The following is a 22,440-nucleotide window of genomic DNA, read 5'->3' as shown; positions in this document are numbered from 1 at the left end:
ATTACATAATCCCCAGAGGGTAATTGCTGAGGTCCTGCAGCGTCCCCAGCCTCAGGCATCCAGCATGCCTGTAGAAAGCCCTGAAAGGAAACTCTGCATGAGTGCAGAGGGTCCCCAAAGGCCATGCTCAAAGCCAGACTATGTCATGTCCTTTACCATTGCTGTTCTCCAGTCTGGGTCTCATGGGTGCCAGTGAGGCTTTGGGGGGTGTGGGGGTTGTGACTTTTGGCCTCCCTGTGTCATTTCTTCAGGCTTTGCCAGGAGAAGGAGGAATTCAACTGCCAATCTAGGCTGGGTGGTCCTGTCTTCTGGAAAGGATGTACTGGAACCCGGATGGGAGGAGGATGTCAAAGCTGCAACATTCCTCTCAAACAGGGCAGAAGAAATGTTTACCGTCATCCCCAGCCCATTACTCCTCCCTTTCCTCTCTTGGCACTGGGTTTAAACACCCTGCATGTCCCTTCTGGGCTGTCCCATGCCTGTCCCAGGGCAGAGCTACATGGTATCTCCTTGACAATCTCCTCAGGACACTGATGACCCACCAGCAGCCAGCTGGGGCTCACAGTTGCACAAACCATCTTGGTTTTGTTCGTGTCCCAGTGCCAGCAGCAGTGTTACCCCTGGTCATAGTGGGTCCCACCACCCACAGTTCTCCAAGTGCCTATGTGCTGGGAGTTTGGTAGATTTTGCCCCCTTCTGAGATTTCTCAGGGTTTGATGAAGGTGGAGGAAGCAGCAAAACTGAGCAGTTGCCTGATTGTGATGGGCCAGAGGTGGTGGATTCAAAGGCAGATCATGGATGAAGGCTGCTTGCACGTGTGTGTGCAGCATTAGGTGTGTAGTTCAGATCTACCCCAGCATTTCTGTTTAGTAAAGCCAGGCCTTTGGCAAAGTCTTAGGGCACCTGTAGCACTTCCATGCCAACTCTTTCCTCAGTGATAATATTCCCAGGCTGTTGTCTCCAGTGGGAAGATGTGGACTTGTTGTTTGCCAGCTGCCTGTGGGGAATACAGATGTGCTGGAAGATGCTTGCTTGCAAGGAACCCCATCATGAGCTGTGTGCCACTTTGTCTGCTTGAGCTTTGTGGTTAAAGGCAGCCCAGGAGCTGCAGGATCTGAAAGACACTGAAGCTCATGACGTTGTAGCTAGTCTCCCGAGTAGCCCAAACCTCCCTTTTTATTTCAGATCCCTCATTCACCCCCAGACTTGACCCAGCAGTCACAAGCCAGGAGTGGGATCCTCCAGGCTGTGCCTGGGCAGTGGTGGGATGTGCAGCTGGGCTGATTTCCAAGTGTGAATGAAGCCAAGCAGGACCTGGGGCTCTTGGTTTGTATCCTGGCTGTTCCTTCCCTGGATTTGCTGTAGCAACAAGCGAGTTGTGTGGTGGGTATGGGACTGAGCTTGAGGCTTCTTTTGGTTTTGAAGCTCTCCTGAGCCCTGTGTTGAGAACCAAACAACCCTGAGGGCTGCGGAAATGCCTGGGAATCCTGGACACCCACAGCAGCTGCCAGCACCCAAAAATACCTTTGGTGGCTTTCATTCAAGGGCAGGACTTTATCCTGAGCTGGCCAATGAGTGATTAAACCCTTTCTGGCCCTCTGTGAGCAGAAAGCACTTATTAATGCTGCCTGCAGCCCCTGGCCAGGTTTCTGCTGAGGTTCAGAACTGCTTAAACCCATTGTGAGTCCTTGGGCACTGCACAGCTTGTACCCTGAGTCTTCTCTCCCACATGGTGCTGGCTTTTTGGGGAGGGATGCCAGCTGCCTGCTGTGCACATCTGGAAGAGAGCTCAGATCCTCCTGGGCACATGCATGACCTGGAGCAGAGCCAGAAGCCACTATAGCCCCAGCACTGTCCTGTTTTCTGGTGATATCTGGAGAAATATGTTCTCCTGGATGTGGTTGTCTCTTCCCTGTGCTGCTGGGCCAGGGTGTCTGGGGCAGGACAGAGCTGCCCAGAGGCAGAGCTGGTGTCTGCTCTTCAGTGATATTTGTTTTTCTAGAGCTGGAACTCCCTGATCTTGGCTATGCCTTGTTACTAAGCAGTGTGTTGCTTGGAACAGCTTCTGCAAAGGTTGGCCGTGCATGGGACAGGTGGCAGCTCATGGGCAAGCTGAGCATGGGAGGAGGCTAATCAGCAGTGCTGGGATGGGTTGTGCCCTGCCTCCAGTTTGCAAAGTGGGAGCAATTCTGGTTGGGGTGGATGCTTGTGAGATTGTTCACTTGGTAGAGGGAATTCTGCGCTTGAAAAGGGACATGAGACTCTCCTATGCCAAGGAGTGCCCAGATCACAGGGGGAGGGTTGGTCTCCCAAGTAACTCTGGCAGCTCTGAGCCCAAACAAGCTTTGGAAGGGCTAGCAGAGGAGGTCCCACACCTCAAATCCTGGGTTCAGTTTTGGGCCCCTCATTCCAAGAAGGACATTGAGGTGGTGGTGTGGGTCCAGAGGTGGACAACACAGCTGGTGAAGGGTCTGGAGAACAGCTACTCTGAGGAGTAGCTGAGGGCACTGGGGTTGTTTAGCCCGGAGAAAAGGAGACTGAGGGGAGACTTTCTGACTCTCTACAGCTCCCTTAAAGAAGGTTGGAGCCAGGTGGGGCTTGGTCTCTTCTCTCAAGGAACAAGTGATAGAATGAGAGGAAATGGCCTCATGGTGCACCAGGGGAGGGTAGGATGGGTAATAGGAACAATTTCTTTACTGAAAGAGTGGTCAGGCATGGAAGTAGGCTGCCTAAGGATGTGGTGCAATCGCCATCCCCGGAGTTGTTCCAAAACCATCTCTACGTGGCACTTTGGGACACGGCTTGGTGGCCAGGGTGGTGTCAGATTGACAGACTTGGTGAGCCAGCTGAAACAGTTCTGATCCTCTGATTGTAAAAGGAACTCCACAGCTGCCTTGGGAGCGGGAAGATCTGGGGGTGGATGGATGAAGCACAGAGTGATCCCTGCAGCTGGAGGAGCGGGTTGGAGGGGGTCGGAACGCTGTGGGTGGCTGAGCTGGCCTGCAGCTGGCCGGGTCCCCACGGGCACGCTGCCAGCCCCTCCTGTGCCGCAGCCACTCGGCTCCTCTCCACCCGGTGCTCGCAGGCTGGCTGGCTGCAGCAGCGTCCCTGCAGCTCTCCCAGGACCTGGCTTTAGGTGCGTTCAGGGCTTCGGTGTGAGTGAGGGTGGGACAGGAGGGTGTGGAGCAGGGAGGTGACCGCTCGGGGTTGGGTGCATGTGGGAGCATGAGTTTCTGCCATCCAAAGTGACTTCCCTTTCTGTTCCTGCTGTCTCTCAGCCCTGGGGATCTGGGTGACAAGAGATTTTCCCAGCCAGCCTGGTAAGCTGTCTGGTGCTCAGGGAACCTGCAGCCTGTTCTTTTTTCTCCATCCTGTGGGTCCCAGCACCGTGCTGACCCAAAGGGGCTGTGGGGAGGAGGATACTCTGCTGGGGAGAGCTGCTCTTCCTGCAGCTGGTGGGTTATTTTCCCATCTGTGTGCTTTGCTTGGTGAAACACTTCAGAGTTGGTTTCATTTGGAACTCATTTTTGCCATAGAATCATTTTGTCTGGAGGAAACCTTTAAGATCATCAGCTCCAACCATTAAATGATGATGAAAAGGACTTGGGGCCTTTGGGGTATGCTGATCTTTGAGCTGAAAGAAATCTGAGGTGTTTGGGTTTTTTAGCTCTGATGTAGCTGCCTGTGTCCTGGGCTCAGTTCCCTGGAAGATAGCAGGGCTGTGGCAGTGCTCCTGTCATGCTGTCTCAGGGCTGTCACTGCTTTGCCTGGACTGGTCTACCCACTCCTGTGCAGACCCTTGCCTTGTGCTGGCTCCATGCCCAGCTGCTGCAGGTCCTACCGAGTTCACTTCTCAGAAGGCATCGCTTGTCACCTCCCTGGGGCAGAAACATGCTCACTGAGGACACAAGTGGCTCTTTGATGAAGGGGCAGCTTCAGGGCAGCCCTTTCTTTGCCCCTTTTGCTGCACAGCAGCTGCTGCAGTACCGCCTGGGATGTCCATGCACCAGAGCATCGTGGTCCATCACGGCTCTCTGAAGAGCAGCACTGGTTGGACTCCAAAAATAACAAATCTAATCACAGAGCCCTACATCCACAGCCCATTACAGCTTCTGTTATGTTTACATCCCCTTTCCATTCCCAGTTCAAGCTGGGGCATGTTTAATACTGGGATGCTCCATCTTGGAGAAGATCCCATTTCCAAATGGGGTCAGGCAGACCCCTGAGCAGGGAGGAGAGAAAGGGAGAGGAGGATTCTTCTCCAGGGCTGCCTTGGAAAATCACCAGTGTGTTTGCCAGCTGCTGGCTCACACTGGCCCAGTTTTACCCATCAGGCTGCAAGATGTAGCATATGGAGCTTGGGCTCAAACTGTCTCTTTTCTGGGCAAAAGGATGAAAGCTCCACCTGAACAGTGCAGAAAGCACATGAGGGCTGCCTGGATTTGCTTAGTCAAGTGGCTGATGGAGAACAGCCAGCTCTCTCTGCCTGGGTGTCCCCATCCTGTCCCTCCCTGCTGCTGCTAGCCATCCTGGAGACATCATAGGTGGTGGCCTGTGGTCTTCTTGCCCACACCCACGGAGGTAGCTCCCTGGGGCTCTCTCTTCATTCTTGTTCTCCCTTTCTCTTTCAGATGTCCTGTGGCAATCCTTACCCCTACAGAGGGACCTGCCTGCTTTAGCCAACGCATCCTGCCAGTGATGGCCTTGACACCCCAGTGAGGACAAAAGGACACAGAGCAAATTCCCCCCAGCGCCGCCACATCCCTCAGGAGAGCCATGGAGGCCCCTCTGGATGTGCCTGTAGGGAACCTCATTGACTTTGATGGTGAAACACCTCCCTGCCTGCCCTCGGAGCCCTCTCCTCCCACCGCCCCCAGTGACAACGGGCACCTGGAGGACACGGGGGACGTGGCTGGGGAGGAGAGCGATGCCACCGAGTCGGCGGACAGCGAGAATGACATGGGAGACTCCCCCAGGCACTGGGGTGGCTGCCACCGCTCCTCCTCCAACGAGTCCTTCTCCTCCAGCCAGAGCACCGAGTCCTGCCGGGACGAGGGCATGGCCGAGCGCCGGGAGTTCATCAGGCACTACGTGGAGAAGATCTTCAGTGGGGGGTGAGTGAGCTGAGCTTGCTGCCAGGGGCCGTCCTGCGGGGTGGGAGCTGGCTGCTTTCCCACTCTCGGAGCAGCTGTTTGTGTCCTTCTGCAGGCTTGGCTACTGCAGCCTGTAGCTCCTGGCCATGTGTTGTGGAGCTAAGTGGGGGGATGTGGGCTGACTTGCAGCCCTCTTTAAGGTACACCCTGGCTCATCCTTCACCTCCAGCTTCCCTCCCTTCTTCTTTCTCCTCTTTCCCATGCCAGGTGCCCCTCGTGGGCCAGGGATTTCACCATGCTGGGTGTCTCCAACGCCTCTCCCGCACTGAGCATCTCTGCCAATGCTGGTGCAAATGCCAATGGCTCCACGCTGCCTTGAAGCCCCAATATCCTGCAGCCCCCCCAGCTCCCATTGCTGTGGTCTTCATAATGCTGTGGCTTGGCATGTCAAGCAGGATTGAGCAAACCAAGCGTGATGAGCAGCACCAGGGCTTGTTTTCGCTCTGGGGCAGAATGCTTGTCTCTGGAGCTCAGTTTCTGCTTGGGCTGTCCCTGGGTCTTCCCTTCTCCTTCTGCCTTTGGTTTCCCTCCTGCCAAGGAGGAACAAAAGAGCAGCATAAGCCAAGGGATGACAAAATGGGTGCTCCATTTCCCATCTTCTTCTGCCTTCCTCCTGTCATCGCAGCACTGGGGTGCTTGCACCAAAAGGGATGATGCTGGGGAGCTGAGCCATGGCTGGACGGGGAATGCTGGCCACATCCTCAGATGTAGTGGTGGCTGCTTCTTTTTTTTCTTTTTCTTCTTTTCCCCCCATTTCAGAGAGGATTTGGACCAAGAGGAGAAGGCCAGGTTTGGTGAGCTCTGCAGCAGCGAGAACGGGAAGGGCAGGGAGTGGTTCGCGAGATACGTGAGTGCCCAGGTAAGGAGAGAGGTGGGTGAAGGAGCAGAGATCCTGCACCAGGGCTGTGGAGCAGCAGGGGGCTCAGGATGGGAAAACCTAACAATAGCCCAAAGCAATGTTTCTGGAAGCTAGGAGACCAGAGGAAGGGAGAGACTTCGTCACAGGGGGATAGAGAAGTGACCAAAAGCATCTTCAGATGGTTAAATCCAAGCTTGTTGCAGTGTGGGTGGGCTGAGGTTGTCCTTGCTGCTGCCCTGCAGAGCTCTACTAAACCCTGAGCTTTGTGTCTCCAGCGTTGCAACTCCAAGTGCGTCTCGGAGCAGACCTTCTACCGCCTGATGCAGTCCTTTGCCCTCGTGCTGTTTGAGTAAGTTGAGGTTGGGTTGCAAGCAACAAAAGCTCCTGAGATCTGAGCCACAGCTTGAGAAGGGGCAGCAACCACAAGGCTGCTCAGGTTGCTACTGTTAGATGTCTTCACCAAATCCTCCTTGTATGGCAGGTGTCACCAGATGGATGATTTCAGCCCTGCCAAGAACCTCATGACCATGTGCTTCACCTACTACTATGTGGGTAAGAGAGTTTACTTGTCCTGGAGATTGGTGGTGAAGTGCCTTGTGTGTGGGAAGGGTGATGGAGGGGTCCTCAAGCTTGGCTTACTCTGGCTGACTCCAGTATTGAGTGGAGAAGAGCCTCCATGGCTGAGAAGCTCTTCAAACCTGCCAAAGCTATCTCAGGCTGGTGCTGGTTTGTCATTGCTTCTAGCCAGGGTGTTTGCTTGTGGCAGTCCTCAGATGTTCCTCAGCCCTGGGGATGTGATGTGGACACCCCAGCCCAGAAGCTTGTTGCTTGGTGTGTGGTGCTCTTTCCTCCATGGGCTGCTGGATTTTCTATCCAGGATAAAGACCTCCAGGAATTGGGATGGGGTCTGGATTGTTTCCATCTGTCTCTGTGGTGCATCTGGTAGCTGGGAGTAGATCCCCCAGGAGCTGGCAGCACCCAGAATCATGGGGCCAACTAAACCCCTGCCATGTTGCCCACAGGCAAGGCCCACTCACTGCCCTTGGAGGCCAAGGAGAAGCCCATGGGCAGCATTGACTCCTACCTGAAGTCAGCGAACAGCTGGCTGGCAGAGAAGAAGGACATCGCGGAGCGGCTGCTGAAGAACACGTCGGCCAAGACAGAGAATGTCAAGGGCTTCTTTGGGGGCCTGGAGACCAAACTGAAAGGCCCTTCCACCAAAAAGAACGAGTGGGTACCACTGTTGGGTGGACTGGGTGGGAGTTTAAGCACCTTCAAAAAGACCAGCCAGAAACCTCCTGGGGGTAGGGCCACCATGAGCCAGGGGTTAGCATGGCCACGGGAAGGCAGTCCCTAGCCTGCTCCCTTATCTCATACTTCGGACAGTGAGCACATCATGGTCTGGGAGTCCTGAATCCTTTGGGCATGGAGATATATGGTTCCAGGAGACCATGCTGTTGCTTTGTGGTCTTCTGCATCATCTCTGTATTGGATCCAAATGGGATGGACATCACAGTTTTCTAATCACATTCCTGACCCTGAGGACAACAGCATGGGGGTAGGGGGGCTTTCCAGTGAAGGTATTCTGCATGCCATGGGGGCCAGGGCTTTGCCACAGGAGCTGTCAGGGGGATGGGTTTTTTGGGAGCTGACACTGATTTCTGTGCCACAGCGAAGGTGAGGACAAACCAAAGGAGGAGAAGAAGAAGACCGGTGAGTAGAGCCAGCACTGCTGAACTGAACACAATCAAGGGGAAGAAGAGAGAGTTGGAAGTGGTGCAGGATGGTCAGCATGGCTAGAGCTGTGGGATGGGGAGAAGGGCAGGAAGGACCAATGCTGTTTCCTCTGAGCTCCTAGACAAGAGCTCCAAAGGAGACTTCACAGCTCTTGCCCTGCAAGGACATCTCATGGCATCTTGTCCTCAGTGGTACAAGAAGCAGAGGTTTGGGCAGCCCCTGTCTCCCCTCTGGTAGCTCTGTGTGCTATAAAACCAGTGGTCCCTTGCGTATCCTCCTGGGACATCCATGCCTTGATCACAGCTAATATCTGCACACAGAAGGCAGACAAAGCTCCTCTTCATGTTGATGAGGATGTGTTGGGCAAGAGAATTTGGATGAAACCTTGCCACCACTGCTGCTTGGATGCCAAGCTGGTAGGAGGTGCAGGGGTGGGAAGGTGGAAGTCATTCGGACCTCATCACATAACTGTGTGTCCTTACAGTTTCCATGCAGAGCCCAGAGGAGGAGAAGAAGGGAGAGAAGATCTACCTGTACATGCACCTCAAGCAGCAGCCCATCTGGTAAAGTTTGCCTTAGCCTCCCCAGGCAGGGGATTTGTCCACCCTTGCCACACATTCCCCAGATGTTCATGAGTACTGCTGCTGCCCTTAGAAGTGGTGCCCATGGCTTCTGCACATCCCTTGCGCTCACAAGAGTGTGTTTGCAGCCACACAAGGAGCTGGGCCAAAGATGGACCAAATCTTGCTTACATCCCCCTTGAATCACCTCCTGGCCCTCAGCAAGTGGCTGAGCTTGGTTCTGGGAGGACTTGGGGACAGGCTGGGGATTTGACTGTTCCCAATATCTTGCTCCCTCCCACTCTGCAGGCACAACCTGCGCTTTTGGAACGCTGCCTTCTTCGACGCCGTGCACTGCGAGCGCAGGAAGCGGTCCCCCACCACCAGGTAGGGCATGTCCTCGTGGGAGAAGAAATCCCCATGTCCCCTCCAGCCCCTCAGCGTTCCCTCCTGCTCCTGACAGCCCTAACATTTTCCAGCCTGGGGAAATTCTCCAGTTTCCACCTCTGATTGCATATCTGCTGGGGTGGGCAGGTGGGATCTCCATCCTCTTAGAGATTTGGCAGCATGAAGGTTTTCTTGCTCATTTTGCATCGCTTTGGCAAGGCCAAAGCCCTCTGGGTGTGCCCAGAAAACCTAGCCAGGGTCAGGCTGTTGGTGCTTAAGTTTGTAAGCAGATCTGGGAGAAGATGCTTGGTGCAACGCTCTGGGGAGCTGCAGCAGATGGGGAAGGGATGCTCTGGCTCCTGGTTGTCCCCAGGAAGGCTGCCAGCACAGTGTGGAGACCAACCTCAGCAGCCAGCAAGGATGAGAACAGGAGGTGACAGCATGGTAATCCCTGAGAACTGGCAGGATCAGGATAAACCCTGCAAGGGGAAGGGGCTGCTCATTTTGGAGGGTGGCTGTGTGCAGGGAGCAGCTGGGTGCCCAGGCCCAGGGGACCCTACAGGGTGCAAGGATGAGCAAGACGTTCACCAGGTGCATGCCCATCTTTTGCTCCACCATAGAGCTGCCGTGAGACCTCAAAACAATTCACTCCTCCAAAGCTGGACCATCTTGCTGTATGCCTGGGCAGTGCAGAGGCTTTGAGCTCTGGGGGTGAGAGTCACTGAGCTCAGGGCACTTGAGCAGCCTCTCTTTGGAGCAGTGATGGCACTTCTTGAAGCACCCAGCCCTCCTCCATCCTCCCCAAATCCTGAGTGAAGCCATGGCTGAGCCCTGGCTCCCACCATGGGATGCTCTGCCAGGTTCAGCTCAGCAATCAGCCTCTGCTTTCTCCTTTATTGCTTTTCTTTCTTTCCAAGCAAGCCATCAAAGGAACCTATCGAGCAGTAATGGAACTGTAACTGCATTTGCTTTGATTAAGCCCCAAATTAGCAGCAGCAAATGTCTCACGAGGACATTCGCCACCGGCAGCTGCTCTCTGCTCCCGGTGCCTTTCCCAATTAATCTGATGGCTGAGTCTGCCTCTGCTGCAGAAACAAGCCTGGCTAATGAATGAGCTTTGGGAGCTGCAGCCTGGAGTATCTCAGAAGGGTTGGAAGGTGGCGGTGACCTCCCCTTAGTCCTCTGAAGAGGATAACAGAAGCCCCTGGATGAACTGAGATGCTGCTTGTTGGACTGAGGATTAAAACCTGTGGCAGGAGGAGGTGGTTGGTGAAGGCTGGCATCCCACTGGCTGGGTTTGAAAGGTCAGGGATCGTGCTTGGTGGCCAGAGGGTCCATGGTGATGGGGTTGTGACCCTCTGTGGATTGGCCAGGGTGTCTCAGGGGTGGCTGGGCTATATCCTCCTGGGACTCCAGCAAGAGCTGGGGAGGCTTTTTCTCCTCTTGGTGGGGAGGGCAAGGGATGGGGGGGAAAGAACCAGAACTAAACTCCTCTTTTTCTCTCTCTTTCTTCTCTCTGCTTCTAACAACCTTCCTCCATCCCTTCATCTCTCCTTTCCCCTCCATCCCTCTGTCTTGCATGATCTTTCACACACCACTGTTGTCGGCTCCGTTTCTGCTGCCGCTCCAGAGGGAACACTGGGGAGGAAGAGGAGCAGAGGTGTGTCTGTCCCCGTACTTCGGTGCATTAGTGTCCAGAGGCTGAACCTCACTTCAGGTCCAAATCCTGCCCTGGGGTGGGGGAGGGTAATGTGTTTCAGGGGGGCTGGGAAAGGCCCTTTCTCCACTGAAGAGCAATGGCCACCAAAATTCTGACTTCATGTGCATCAGCCTCTCCAAAGGACCAGGAAGGTTTAAATTGGTTCCTTTTTAACGTGGCTTTTAAAAGAGAACCCTGACTGGTTTCAAGCTGTGATGTTTTGCCGTGGGAATTGGTTGCTTGTGTGGGGAATGGTCCCCCTGGGCAGGTTTTGGACGTGAACTGACTCTCTTCACGGAGAAAGCATCCCCCTCTCCTGTCTTTCCTGCTTGCTTTCAGCTTCTGTTGCTGCAGAGAGGTGCAGAGGGTCCTTTGCCAGCTGGAGAAGCTGGGCCTTTCATTTTTATTTTTTAAAGCCATTTCTAGACAAAAAGAAAAATGCAGTCAGGGGCTGCATGTCACCAGCACGAGCGTGTCCTCGGGGCTGCAAAGCTCAAAGCCAGCCACGGCCACCGGAGCTGGGATCAGGGCAGAGGGAGTCACTGCTCTCTCGCTGGAGCGTGGGGTAGTCCATCTGGGAGCAAATCACTCCAAGTGATGGCATTAGCAAGAGGGTGAGGGTTCTCTGGAGCCTGGCAGTAAATCTTCCACGTGGCTAAGGCATGCAGTGGAAAATGGCAAACCTCAGTGCTGCTGTGTGGGATGAAATGCTGCTGCTGAAGGACCAGGGATGCTGAGTAACCCAAGCCAGTCTCCCCAGCCTGGTCCTCACCTGTGACTGCCCATGGTGAGGCTTTCCTGGGTACCATGGCACACAGGCCATGGGGTCGTGCACTCCTGCACTGCCAGAGTGAAGATCAAAGGGGCTGAGCAGAGCCACATGTGAGCTTTCTGCCTTCCCAGGCACATTGGTCCTAATAAGTAGCCAGGAACACAGCAATTTTTTTTCTTGGACTCTTTGATAATGTTGGTTTTTTAGTGTTGGGTTGGGTTTTTTTTCCCCCTCCCTCCTTCCTTCCTCCCTCAAAAACATAAAAAGGCAGGAAAAAAAATCACACCCTAGTTACAAATGTGCTCCTGCTGTAAGCTGGCCAGTGAGAGCAGTGAAGCTTTGCTTCCAGATTTCAAAGCCCCTTAATTTCATTCTTCCCCTCTCTTTTCAGCCTCCAGATTTGGATGTGGGTTTTATTTGCTTGCCACAAGCTTTATCTGGGAGACATTAAACCTGTTTTATTTATTTATTTTCATTTGTTTAAATCTCCTATAAGCACAGCACAGAAGTTTCCACAGCCCTATAAACATAAGCAGCTCTCTCCTGGTCACCGTAGGTTCAGCTCAGCAGATTTTTCACGCCCAGGCTGGGCTGACTCGAGAGAGGCCAGGCTCCCCCTGACTGGGTTCCCATCCTTCCCCACTTTCAGACACACAAACATGCAAGGAGGCTGAGCTAACCCCACTGAATTTGCCATGAGATCTCTCTTCCAAGCCACAATTTCAGCCCAACACAGCTCCTTCCATCCTGCTTGGTGTGATGGAGAGCTAGCATGAGCTGCAAGCGTGCAGTGCACTCCTGGTGTTCTTCTCCTCCTCCTCCTTCTCCTCCATAGAGCTGTTTTTCTTCTACCTATCCATGTTTTTCTTTGCTTTCCCTCCTCTTATCCTTGGCTGTATCCTCACTTGAGTTCTGAGGAGGGGGTTGGCTTCACCCTGGGCTGTAGTTTCCCTGGTGTGCATGCACTGAGCTACTACCACCAGCACCATAGTGACATTTCTGTGACACAGGACAAGCAGGACATCTGAGTGGGGGACTCCTGAAATCACCTCGAGTTGGTTGCAAGCATCTAGAGCTTAAACTGCCCCCCCTCATTTCCTTAAGGCAATGCTATAGTTCTGTTTGCCCAGGAGGCAGAGTGGAACTGGGATAACTTGAAGGCAGTGCTGGAATTTTGGGACTGTGGGGAGGGGTATGGGAGCCCCCAAAGCTGTCAGAGGAGAGGTATGTTTGGGGAGCCTCTTGCTCAGGGCTGCAGATGGGGGAGAGGTGCCTGGTACCCTTCTGATACCCCTTCTAGAAAGGGGCCTTCAGTGGAGCCCCACTGGGATGGCCACTCCCAAGAGCTGCAAGTCCTCCTTGTTTATCCCCCTTGGTGAAACAACAGCACCAAAGGTGAGAGATGTAAAGTCCATGCTGCAGAGGCCAGTGCTATTTCTTAGCTCTAATTCATAGAGTCATACAATTGGTTTGGTTGGAAGAAACCTCCTAGATCCTCAAGTCCAACCATTAACCCAGCACTGCCAGGTCACCACCAAACCATGTCTCTCAGCACCACATCTCCATGGCTTTGAAACTTCTCCAAGGGTGGGGACTCCACCACTGCTCTGAGCAGCCTGGTCCAGGCCTTGACAGCCCTCAAGGGGAAGAAATCTTCACTCATGTCCAACCTAAACCTCTTCTGGCACAACCTGAGGCTGTTTCCTCTTGCCCTATCACTTGTTACTTGGGAAAAGAGACTGATCCCCACCTGGCTACAACCTCTCAAAGGTCTTTCAGGAGAAAGCCAAAGTTGAAGAAGACTTTTTCCTGGGGCATCTCTTGCTTTGACCCAGGGTGGGGAGCTCTGCAGATGGATGTGCCTGCAGCTGAGAGGCTGTTGGTGCCCTCCTGTCCGCAGGCAGTGTGGCCTGGGGAGGGATGCAGGTAGGGGATCCTGGGCTGACAGCAGTTCCAACAGGTTTGTGCCTTGCAGGGAGAAGTGGTGCCACATGACGCAGGAGGAGCGTGACGACAGCCTCCGCTTCAACGAGAACATCACCTTCGGGCAGCTGGGGTGAGCTGGGCCTGGGGACCTGCATCCTTGCCAGCTGCTGAGAGGGGACACCTTACAGAGGTCCCCTCTGTGGTGCAGAGGGTGTTTGATACTCTTCCCTGGGGTGTGCTCTTGCCCCTAAAGCTGCAAATCCAGGCACCACAGGGACTGTCCCACAGCTGAGCATCATCCCAGCATCCAGTACAAGGGGCTGTGGGGAAGAAAAATGATGTAGGGGGAATAAAAATCTAGGCACAACAGGGTCCTAGCATGCTGTCCCACAGCCAGCCATCACCCCAGTACTCACTATAGGGGTTTGCAGGGAGGAAGAGGAAGGTGAGGGGAAGAAAATCCAGTCACCACATGGTCCCAGCATGTTGTCCTACAGATGAGCATCATCCCAGTATCCAGTACAAGGCTCTGTGGGTGGGAGGAGGAAGGTGGGGGGAAGAAAATCTGGGCAGCTTGGCCCTGCCCTCACCAAGAGCATCTCTGCACTTCCTCAGCACCTTCATTCACAACATGCTGGCATTTGGCCTGAACAAGAAGCTCTGCAGTGACTTCCTGAAGAAGCAGGCGACCATCGGCAATTTGGATGAAGGTAGGGATGAGCCTGAAAGGAGATAGATCTCCTTCATGAGGTCCTGGAGGGGTGGAGCCCACCTCCCTGGCCAGGGTGGTGTGTCAGCACTCACCCAACATCCTTTCTTCTCTCTCCACAGAGCAATACAAGCTGCTCAGTGACCACATCGAGCAGATGGCTACTGAATAGCCACTCGGCTGGCACGCTGTGGTGGAGAGATGGAGACTGGTGGGAGGGGAGAGAAAGCCATCTCCAGGGCTACCTGGAGCAGAAGTTGGGCTGCTTGAAACCAATCACCCAGACAAGCTGCAATAAAACCTGCATGATCATCCACTGAACTGTCAAGCTGCACCAGGGCAGCCTGTAGACATAGAAGCCAAACAGCCTCCCCCTTCCTTCTGCAGACCCTCTCCCATCTATTTGCAGAGTAGTCAGACCCCAAAGTGCATTTTGTCAGTTAAAAAGCCAAACCAAACCCAACAACAGACCACAAGGGAAAAGCAAAAAGTGGCTGTTGCACCCCCAGGAGTGTCTGTGGGAGCTGGAGAGGTGCATCCCCAGCCCCCCCGTGGAATGCTGCCTGTGGTCTTCAGTGTTTCATAGCACAGCAGTGGTGGGTGCAGAGCAGCCAAATGTCTTTGCTGCTTGGTGCCTTTCTGAGGCTGCCAGGGATGGATGCAAAGCTAGAGGAATCCAAGGCTGTCAGTTTCCTGCTTGCCTTTTCCAACTGGCATCCTCTGGGTGAGGACAGCAGGAGCTGGAGCTGGACAAGGTATGCAGGAAGGGATAGCATGGACCACATCCTGCTGCTGATGCTGCAGCCAGCTGCTGAAGGAAGCCACTGCTAGGACAGAGCAGTTGGTTCTGCCTCCAGCTTGAGGCACTGAGCATTCACAGCACATGGGTTTGTCCTCAGCTGGCTGCCGAGGAGCTGATGGGATGAGCAGCTGATGGGATGCTCTGGGTGTCTCCAAGAGCTTGTGTTGTATATCCAGGGATGTCACCACTGCCTAGGGACAGGGGAAATATGGGAGCTGGATGGATACTGTGATACTGTGAAGCAGAGATGGGGCTGCTTTCCTTGGTATATTGCTCCTTGGGAGCTGGAAGCCCTCTCCTTGGGAAATCTTCCCTGTGCTGCCTGTTGGGTTTGGGACCTCTGGGCAGACACAAACCACAGTTTGATCCATATCAGCCTGGATCAGCAGGAATAAAGCCATGGGTGGGACTGCTGGGAGAGGAGGCAGAGGAGCATCACCTGGTTTCCTGCAACAACCATGGTGTTGGATTAATCACCCTCCTTCTCTAGGCTTCATCTCACTGTCTTCTCCTTCCCCAACCCTTTCCCTCCAGCTTAGCATCAGCTAAACCTGGACTTGGTTCAGAACAAAGTTTCTAGGGACCATCAGGCCAGTTTTCCTTGTGCTGTCAGCTTTATCTCATAGACCAATACCATAGCAGGCTTCTTTCTTTTCCACGTAGCCCTTAATTTCTGATGCATTTCTAGGAGTACAACGATGGGTTTAGCTAACCTGGGAATGGGTCAGTGGGGAAAGGTTTTTACTGGGGTGAGGGGCTGCTGGAGGGGACTACCATGCACATTCAAGCATGTTAGTCCCTTCCAGCAGCCCCTCATCCCCCCCCTGAAAAAAAAAAACCTTTTGCTGAAGCACGAGCATCAGGAAGCTCAGCACCACAACCTGCATCCCATGGTTTCTCATTCCTGCTTCATCCACAGCTCCACTCCAGGTTTTTTTCCCCCCCCCCTGAATCCAGCTTTGTTTCTTTATTATTATTTCTTTTCCAACCTAAAGAAAAAAAAAAAAAAGAGTTTAGTGGGGAAATAAATATTATTTGCATGTGTATTTTTCTAAAAAAAAAAACCCAACCCAAAAAAACCCAAAAAAGAGTAAATTAAAACTCTTAAAATCCAATAATAATAATAATAATAATAATAAAAGATATCCTTTAACTCTTCCTGGTTGGGACTGAATGAAGGATGGGGTGAGAGAGACTGGAATAAATGATATATCCTTAAACTCTTCCTGGTTGGTAGTGAGTGAAGGATGGGGTGAGAGAGGACCTTGAGACTCTTGAATGTGTCCAGAGAAGGGCAACGAGGCTGGGGAGAGGCCTTGAGCACAGCCCTGTGAGGAGAGGCTGAGGGAGCTGGGGTTGTTTAGCCTGGAGAAGAGGAGGCTCAGGGGAGACCTTCTTGCTGTCTACAACTACCTGAAGGGAGGTTGTAGCCAGGAGGGGGTTGGTCTTTTCTCCTAGGCAACCAGCACCAGAACAAGAGGACACAGTCTCAAGCTGCACCAGGGGAAGTTTAGGCTGGAGGTGAGGAGAAAGTTCTTCACTGAGAGAGTTGTTAGCCATTGGAATGTGCTGCCCAGGGAGATGGTGGAGTCACCATCCCTGGAGGTGTTCAAGAGGGGACTGGATGTGGCACTTGGTGCCATGGTCTAGCAGTCATGAGGTCTGTGGTGACAGGTTGGACTTGGTGATCTTTGAGGTCTCTTCCAACCTTGGTGATTCTGTGAGACTGGAATAAATTATATATCCTTAAACTCTTCCTGGTTGGGACTGAATGAAGGATGGGGTGAGAGAGACTGGAATAAATTTCTCTTTAAAATGACTTTCCTTTTTTTTTTGCTCAGTCCTTGTGGTGTGTTTTAATCAGATGGATCTTCTCTGTCTTCAGTGGTCCCTGGTGTTTTCTCCAGCTCAGCCCCTACTGGCTTTTCCCTTTTGATGACCTACTTTTTTTGTAATAGGGAAAAATTTGAGGCCCCTTCTTCAAGAGTCATGAATGTTTGCCCTGCAGCCAGCTAAGCTCACAAAGGAGATGTAATTTTGATTTTCTTTCCTCCCCCTCCCCCCCCTTGCCTCCCCCCGTGCTCAGTCTCTGCCTGTTGCCGCTGATCTGAGCTGGGATCCTTCTCTGGCCTCAGGACATTTGATTTCAGTGTATTTAAAAATCAATTACTCAGTATTATCTTATTAAGATTTAAAAAAAAAAGGAGAGATGTTCCTTCAGATGAACAGGCTGGGAGTCTCATCTTCTCCCCAGGCTTGGGAGACTACAGCCCCTCAGGTCTCTGCATGGCAAAGCTGAGCCTGTTCCCTGCCCTGCAGTGCTCATTTCTCCACTGCTAACCCAGGAGCAGGGCTCCCAGCCATGTTTCTTTTAGCAATGAGCTTCCCCTGCTCCTCCTTTTTTTCTTTTAATGTGTCCAGTTCTGGGCCCCTCAGTTTAGGAAAGAGGTTGAGTTGCTGGAAGGTGTCCAGAGAAGGGCAACAAAGCTGGGGAGGGGGTTGGAGCACAGCCCTGTGAGGAGAGGCTGAGGGAGCTGGGGTTGCTTAGCCTGGAGAAGAGGATGCTCAGGGGAGATCTTATTGCTCTCTACAACTACCTGAAGGGAGGTTGTAGCCAGGTGGGGGTTGGTCTCTTCTCCCAGGCAACCAGAACAAGAGGACAGAATCCTAAGCTGTGCCTGGGGAGGTTTAGGCTGGATGTTAGGAAGAAGTTCTTCATAGAAAGAGAGATTGGCCATTGGAATGTGCTGTCCAAGGGGGTGGTGGAGTCACCGTCACTGGAGGTGTTTAGGAAGAGACTGGATGGGGTGCTTGGTGCCATGGTTGAGTTGATTAGATGGTGTTGGGTGACAGGTTGGACTCAGTGATCCGGGAGGTCTTTTCTGACCTAGTTCCGTTCCGTTCCATTCCATTCTATTCCATTCTATTCTATTCTATTCCATTCTATTCTATTCTATTCTATTCTATTCTATTCTATTCTATTCTATTCTATTCTATTCTATTCTATTCTATTCTATTCTATTCTATTCTATTCTATTCTATTCTACTCCATGGAGCACTCCACAGATCCACCACTGCAAGAGGAAAACCATCAGGCCCGCAGCCCATGCTGTGGTTTTACAGGGGTGGCAGGCTGTCCAGCTCTAGAAAACCAGAAGCCCTGTGATGACTTTTTATTCCCTCTACCTGATGAATTCTTATCACCTTGCTAGATAATCTTGTGTGTATATGAAAGAGGGGATTGGATGTGGCACTTGGTGCCATGGTTCAGTAGTCATGAGGTCTTGGGTGACAGGTTGGACTTGATGATCTTTGAGGTCTTTTCCAACCTTATTGATTCTATGATTCTATGAAAGGAGGTGGTTACTGCTGGGGTATTTGCTCAGTGCTGGGTAGTCTTTGCAGTGTGTACAGCCCCAGCACCTCTGGTTTTGCTGTATGCCTGCACCTGCACACACAGAAGGGTGCAAAGAGACTAGAGCAAGAGGGAGCAAGACCCTTGGCCACTTAAAACCAAGCTGGGAGATCTCCCAGTGCTTCTGCCCTGCTCCTTGGGTGGTGGGTATTGAGCTTTAATGAAATGAGGTGCATAAAAAGCAGTGAGGGGCGGCTGAGGGAGGACACCTCACCCAGGAGGGTCTTGGGTTGAGCTGAAACCACTCAAAGTTGGGTTAGATCAGCTGTGACCTGGGTAAGTAGAGGAGCAGATCCCAGCAAAGGTAAGAGCGACATCAGAAAGGGAATATGCTGCACATCATGGGCATAGTCTGGCTTCTATCCTTTCCCACCTCACCCTGTCCCATCTCTCACTCTCTATGGGGTATTAATTATAACCTATATGCTTTTTCCCCTGAGGAAAGCCACTCATCCATTAAACCCAGGGATTAGGCAGAGGCTGAGTGGCTGCTCCAGCTTGGATCTTTCAAGGCTGAGCACACCAAGCAGTTCTCAGCCCCCTCTCCCTCCCTTGAGGGATCAAAAGGACGTTTGCTTGCCGGGCTCTGGGGCTTTTATTGTGTTTCTATTAAAGCTGCTAAAACTCTTTCCATTGTAGCAGCGTCTGGGAGCGATGAGTGCTCATCACAGAGGGGATTCGTGGTGGGCTTGGTTGTAAAAACACCTCTAAGCTGGCTGGATTTATGGCTGCTAAATCATCCCTTTTCTCATCTGTCACAGCCTTTTCAGATGCTCATCACAGAACAACAGCGGCGTCGGGACCATCATTTGTGCCGCAGTGTGTGGAGCAAGAGGGAGGGAGCCCTCCCCGGCACTAACTGGCTCATGATTTATGGAGAACGTCTCTTAAGCCTTTTTTTTTTAACCCAAGCAGAAGCTTTGACTCTTCTGCATACTGCTGCTGGCTTTGCTCTACCAGCTGGAGCCAGGCTGATGGATTTAGAGCCGTGTTGGAAGGTTCGACAGCAGTGCTCAGGGAATTTCAGGGCTGGCCCTTGCCTGCAGTGGGCTCTGCAATGCAGGGCTGCACCTCTCACCGTGCTTGGGCTTGGCTTTGGGATTACATCTCCTCATTCTCCTCTTGTTTTGGGGTGAAACGTGGGGAAATGATTTGGGGGCAACAACTTCAACTTCAAACAGGGTCGATTCAGATTTGGCTTGGGGAAAGAGTTCTTTACAACGGGGGTGCTGAGAGACTGGAATAGGTTGCCCAAAGAAGTTGTGGACACCTCATCCCTGGAAGAGTTTCAGACCAGGCTTTGAGCAAGCTGGTCTAGTAAGAGGCACAAGGGGGGTGGAACTAGATGATCTTTAAGATCCTTTCCAACTCAAGCCTTTCTGTGATTGTATGGCATCACACCAGTACCCTCCACAGCAAGCTGCAAAGGTGCTGCTCTGGTAGGACAGAGCAAGGTCTTGCAAGAGCAGCACCAAACTTGAACAGTGCTTTGCAAGACACTGCTGGAGAGGTCTGATGCTTCTCTGCCAGAGCTGCCTGAGCTCTCTTTCCACTGCTTCCCAAAACAGATCATGGAAAATCTTCCTGGGATAAAGCCTTCAGCTTTGCCCAGGTCCAGGCAATGGCTGCAGAGCAGCCGGGCCGTGAGTGAAGCTGCCAGGCACCGTGTGCTGATGCATCCCACATGGATGCTGACAGCCGTTGGATGCCAGCCTGGTCCCCACAAAACAGGCCCCCAAAACATCTGGCAGAAGCTGGTTTGCCCCCCCGGTTTCTGGCAGGTGCAGCAGTAGTCGGTTTCGTAGCCCCATCATGTGTCTGCCAAGTGAACTGCATTGCTGGCTCCCTGCTCTCTGGCCCCTGGGGCAGGCAGCGCTTGGCCCCCTAGAGCACAAACATACACAGCTGGTGACGCCTTCAAAGCCAGGGTGTGCCCAGGAAATATCCTGTCTCCATCTGCTCTCCCACCAGAAAGCAACTGCTGTGATGGGGGGATCCTGAGCAGTGCTGAACAGGAGCTGATTTTGGGGACCCTGGTCATCAGCCTGGGGTGTCCATCAGTACCCAGCCAAGGTTGTGGGGCTAAGGTGTGGGGCTGGGTTTTGCAGAAGGCCCACAGAAGTAATGTGCCATGCTCAGGTGGTTGTGGTGTTCTTCTCTTTAGACTCTACAAGGTCTAATACCGGCTCAGCCTTAACTAAAATCATAGAATCATCAAAAGGTTTGGAGTGGAAGGAAACTTTTAAGATCATCTAGGCCAACTCCCTGCAGTCAGCAGGGATATCTGCAACTAGAGCAGGTTGCTCAGAGTCCCAAACAACCTGGCTTGGAATGGTTCCATCTCCCAGCTCTCTGGGCAACCTAGGCCAGTGTCTCACCACCCTCAATATAGAAACATGTCTTCCCTTTATCCTGTTTGAATCCCCCTCTTTTAGTGTCATACCACCCCCCCTTGCCAGTCATAACATGCCCTACTCAAAAGTCTGTCTCCAACTTTCTAATTGACCCCTTTAGGTACTGAAAGGCCACAAGAAAGTCTCCCTGGTGCCTTCTCTTCTCCAGGCTGAACAACTTCAACTCTCTCAGTCTGTCCTCACAGGAGAGGGGTTCCAGCCCTTGCATCATTTTTGTGGTCTCCTCTGGACCCACTCCAACAGTTTTGCATCCTTCTTGTGCTCTGGGGCTGCTGGATTTCCCAGGAGCTGTAGGAAAGAAGCCTGTTGAAATCCCCTTATTCCTCCCTCCAGACATCTCCAGGAGATGTTTCCTCTTGTCTTATGGTAAGTGTCTAAGAAAACCCAGAGGACTCATCAGTGTCCTATTAGGGTGGGCAGGATGTTTAGCTTTTAAGCCTCTCAACTTGGAGATGGATCCCACTACGAAAATATTTGATTTTATCCTTCCCTGAATGATTTCCAATTGAAATAGGAAGATTCCCATGGAGAATCACAGCTTTGGTTTGGTTTATTTTATTTGTTTCCCCTTACTGGAGCCTGCTCTTCCCAAATCTATTTTACAATAGCACAGGGATGCTGGTGGGAAGAGATGCTCCATGGCTCCTCTTTCAGAAGGGCTTAAGGCAAGGCTGAGTCACTGCATGTGGAGACAGAGCTGCAGATAGGGCCCTGGACAGTGACAAAACACATCTGTCCTCTGTGATCACATCCCAGATGTGAGTCACATCCTCTTGCTCTGTACTTTCAACCCCAGACACTGTGCTGGGGCCAGGTCAGTGCAGCTCCTTGGCTGGCTGAAGAGGTGATAGTGATGTCCTGGATAAATTGTTTTCACCTGGCTTTTCCCCCAGTGATGATTTTTCACTGCTGGTTCCTCAAAGGACATTGAGCTCAGCTTCAAGGGATCTTTGCCAGGGGATCAGCCTAGTTTGCCCCTCCACAAGCAAAAAGCTCACAGTTCTTTACAGGCTGGACAAGCTTGCAAATCCCAGTCCTTCCCCAACAGCATGCCTTCTCTCCCAGCAGATTCTCTACAAGTGCTGAAAGGAGGTTGGACCCAGGTGGGGATCAGTCTCTTCTCCCAGGAAACAAGTAGTAAACCAAGAGGAACCAGCCTCAAGTTGCACCAGCAGAGGTTTAGGCCAGACGTGAGTAACAATTTCTTCCCCTTGAGGATTGTCAAAGCCTGGACCAGGCTGCCCAGGGCAGTGGTGGAGTCCCCATCCTCGGAGGGGTTTCAAAGCCATGGAGCTGTAGTGCTGAGGGACATGGTTTGGTAGGGACATGGTTTGGTGGTGACCTGGCAGTGCTGGGTTAATGGTTGGACTTGATGATCTGGGAGGTCTCTTCCAACCAAAACAATTCTGTGGCTGTGTGGTTCTATGATTGTATCACTCTGTGCATTCTTGGTGGAGAGGACACAGTGCTAAAAGGGGACAAGACCCAGAACCAGCAGCACATTGTGCAGGTGGTTGATCTGCTCAGCTGAGTCCCCAGGCTAGTGTTTAATGGGCCATTCCTGTAGCTCCCCAATGAAATGGGACATTTTTAGCCTCAACCCTGGGACAGAAAGCCTGGAGGGCCAGGAGGGATGTGGGACCTCTCACTTCAACTCTTCAAAAGGGCATTTTCTCCAGCCTTTAGCTGAGTTAAACACCTCCTCCTTCTCCTCCTCCTCCTTCTCCTTCTCCTCCTTCTCCTCCTTCTCCTTCTTCTCCTCCTTCTCCTTCTTCTCCTTCTCCTCCTTCTCCTCCTCCTCCTCCTTCTCCTCCTCCTCCTCCTTCTCCTCCTCCTCCTCCTTCTCCTCCTCCTCCTCCTTCTCCTCCTCCTCCTCCTTCTCCCTGGGGACCGGGCATTCAGGGGGTGAGAAGCCCTACAAACAAGAAAGCCAGGAATGTGGCATGAAACATGAACAGATTGAGGTCCCCACGGGATTACTGCTGAGACTGGCAGCCAGCAAAGCCT

The 22,440-nt window shown here is 52.6% G+C and overlaps 1 protein-coding gene across 2 annotated transcripts; it reads left to right on the top strand.

Annotated features, from left to right (window-relative positions):
- The first annotated feature begins 2,909 nt into the window (after positions 1-2,909).
- Positions 2,910-14,118, top strand: KIAA0513 (KIAA0513 ortholog). 2 transcript variants are annotated; one of them, XM_009904467.2, is made up of 13 exons: positions 2,910-3,136; positions 4,632-5,114; positions 5,913-6,012; positions 6,288-6,361; positions 6,494-6,564; positions 7,035-7,242; positions 7,685-7,725; positions 8,234-8,312; positions 8,619-8,696; positions 10,327-10,356; positions 13,143-13,223; positions 13,709-13,803; positions 13,925-14,118. In XM_009904467.2, exons 2-13 carry the CDS (start codon positions 4,777-4,779, stop codon positions 13,972-13,974), a joined length of 1,245 nt encoding a protein of 414 aa, XP_009902769.1. In that variant the 5' UTR covers positions 2,910-3,136; positions 4,632-4,776; the 3' UTR covers positions 13,975-14,118. The 2 variants fall into 2 exon arrangements, with proteins under 2 accessions (XP_009902769.1, XP_009902770.1); XM_009904468.2 differs by lacking the exon at positions 10,327-10,356.
- The last annotated feature ends 8,322 nt before the right edge of the window (positions 14,119-22,440 follow it).

Source organism: Dryobates pubescens, chromosome 19, assembly GCF_014839835.1.
Source record: "Dryobates pubescens isolate bDryPub1 chromosome 19, bDryPub1.pri, whole genome shotgun sequence".
NCBI lineage: Eukaryota > Metazoa > Chordata > Aves > Piciformes > Picidae > Dryobates > Dryobates pubescens.
This window is presented reverse-complemented; position numbering and strand designations above follow the sequence as displayed.

Bases quoted from the DNA above. Each gene is read 5' to 3' on its own strand.
- KIAA0513 (XM_009904467.2), top strand. From the start codon at position 4,777: ATGGAGGCCCCTCTGGATGTGCCTGTAGGGAACCTCATTGACTTTGAT. The intron at 7,726-8,233 runs GTGAGTAGAGCC...GTGTCCTTACAG, and splicing joins GGAGGAGAAGAAGAAGACCG to TTTCCATGCAGAGCCCAGAG. The intron at 13,224-13,708 runs GTGAGCTGGGCC...GCACTTCCTCAG, and splicing joins ATCACCTTCGGGCAGCTGGG to CACCTTCATTCACAACATGC.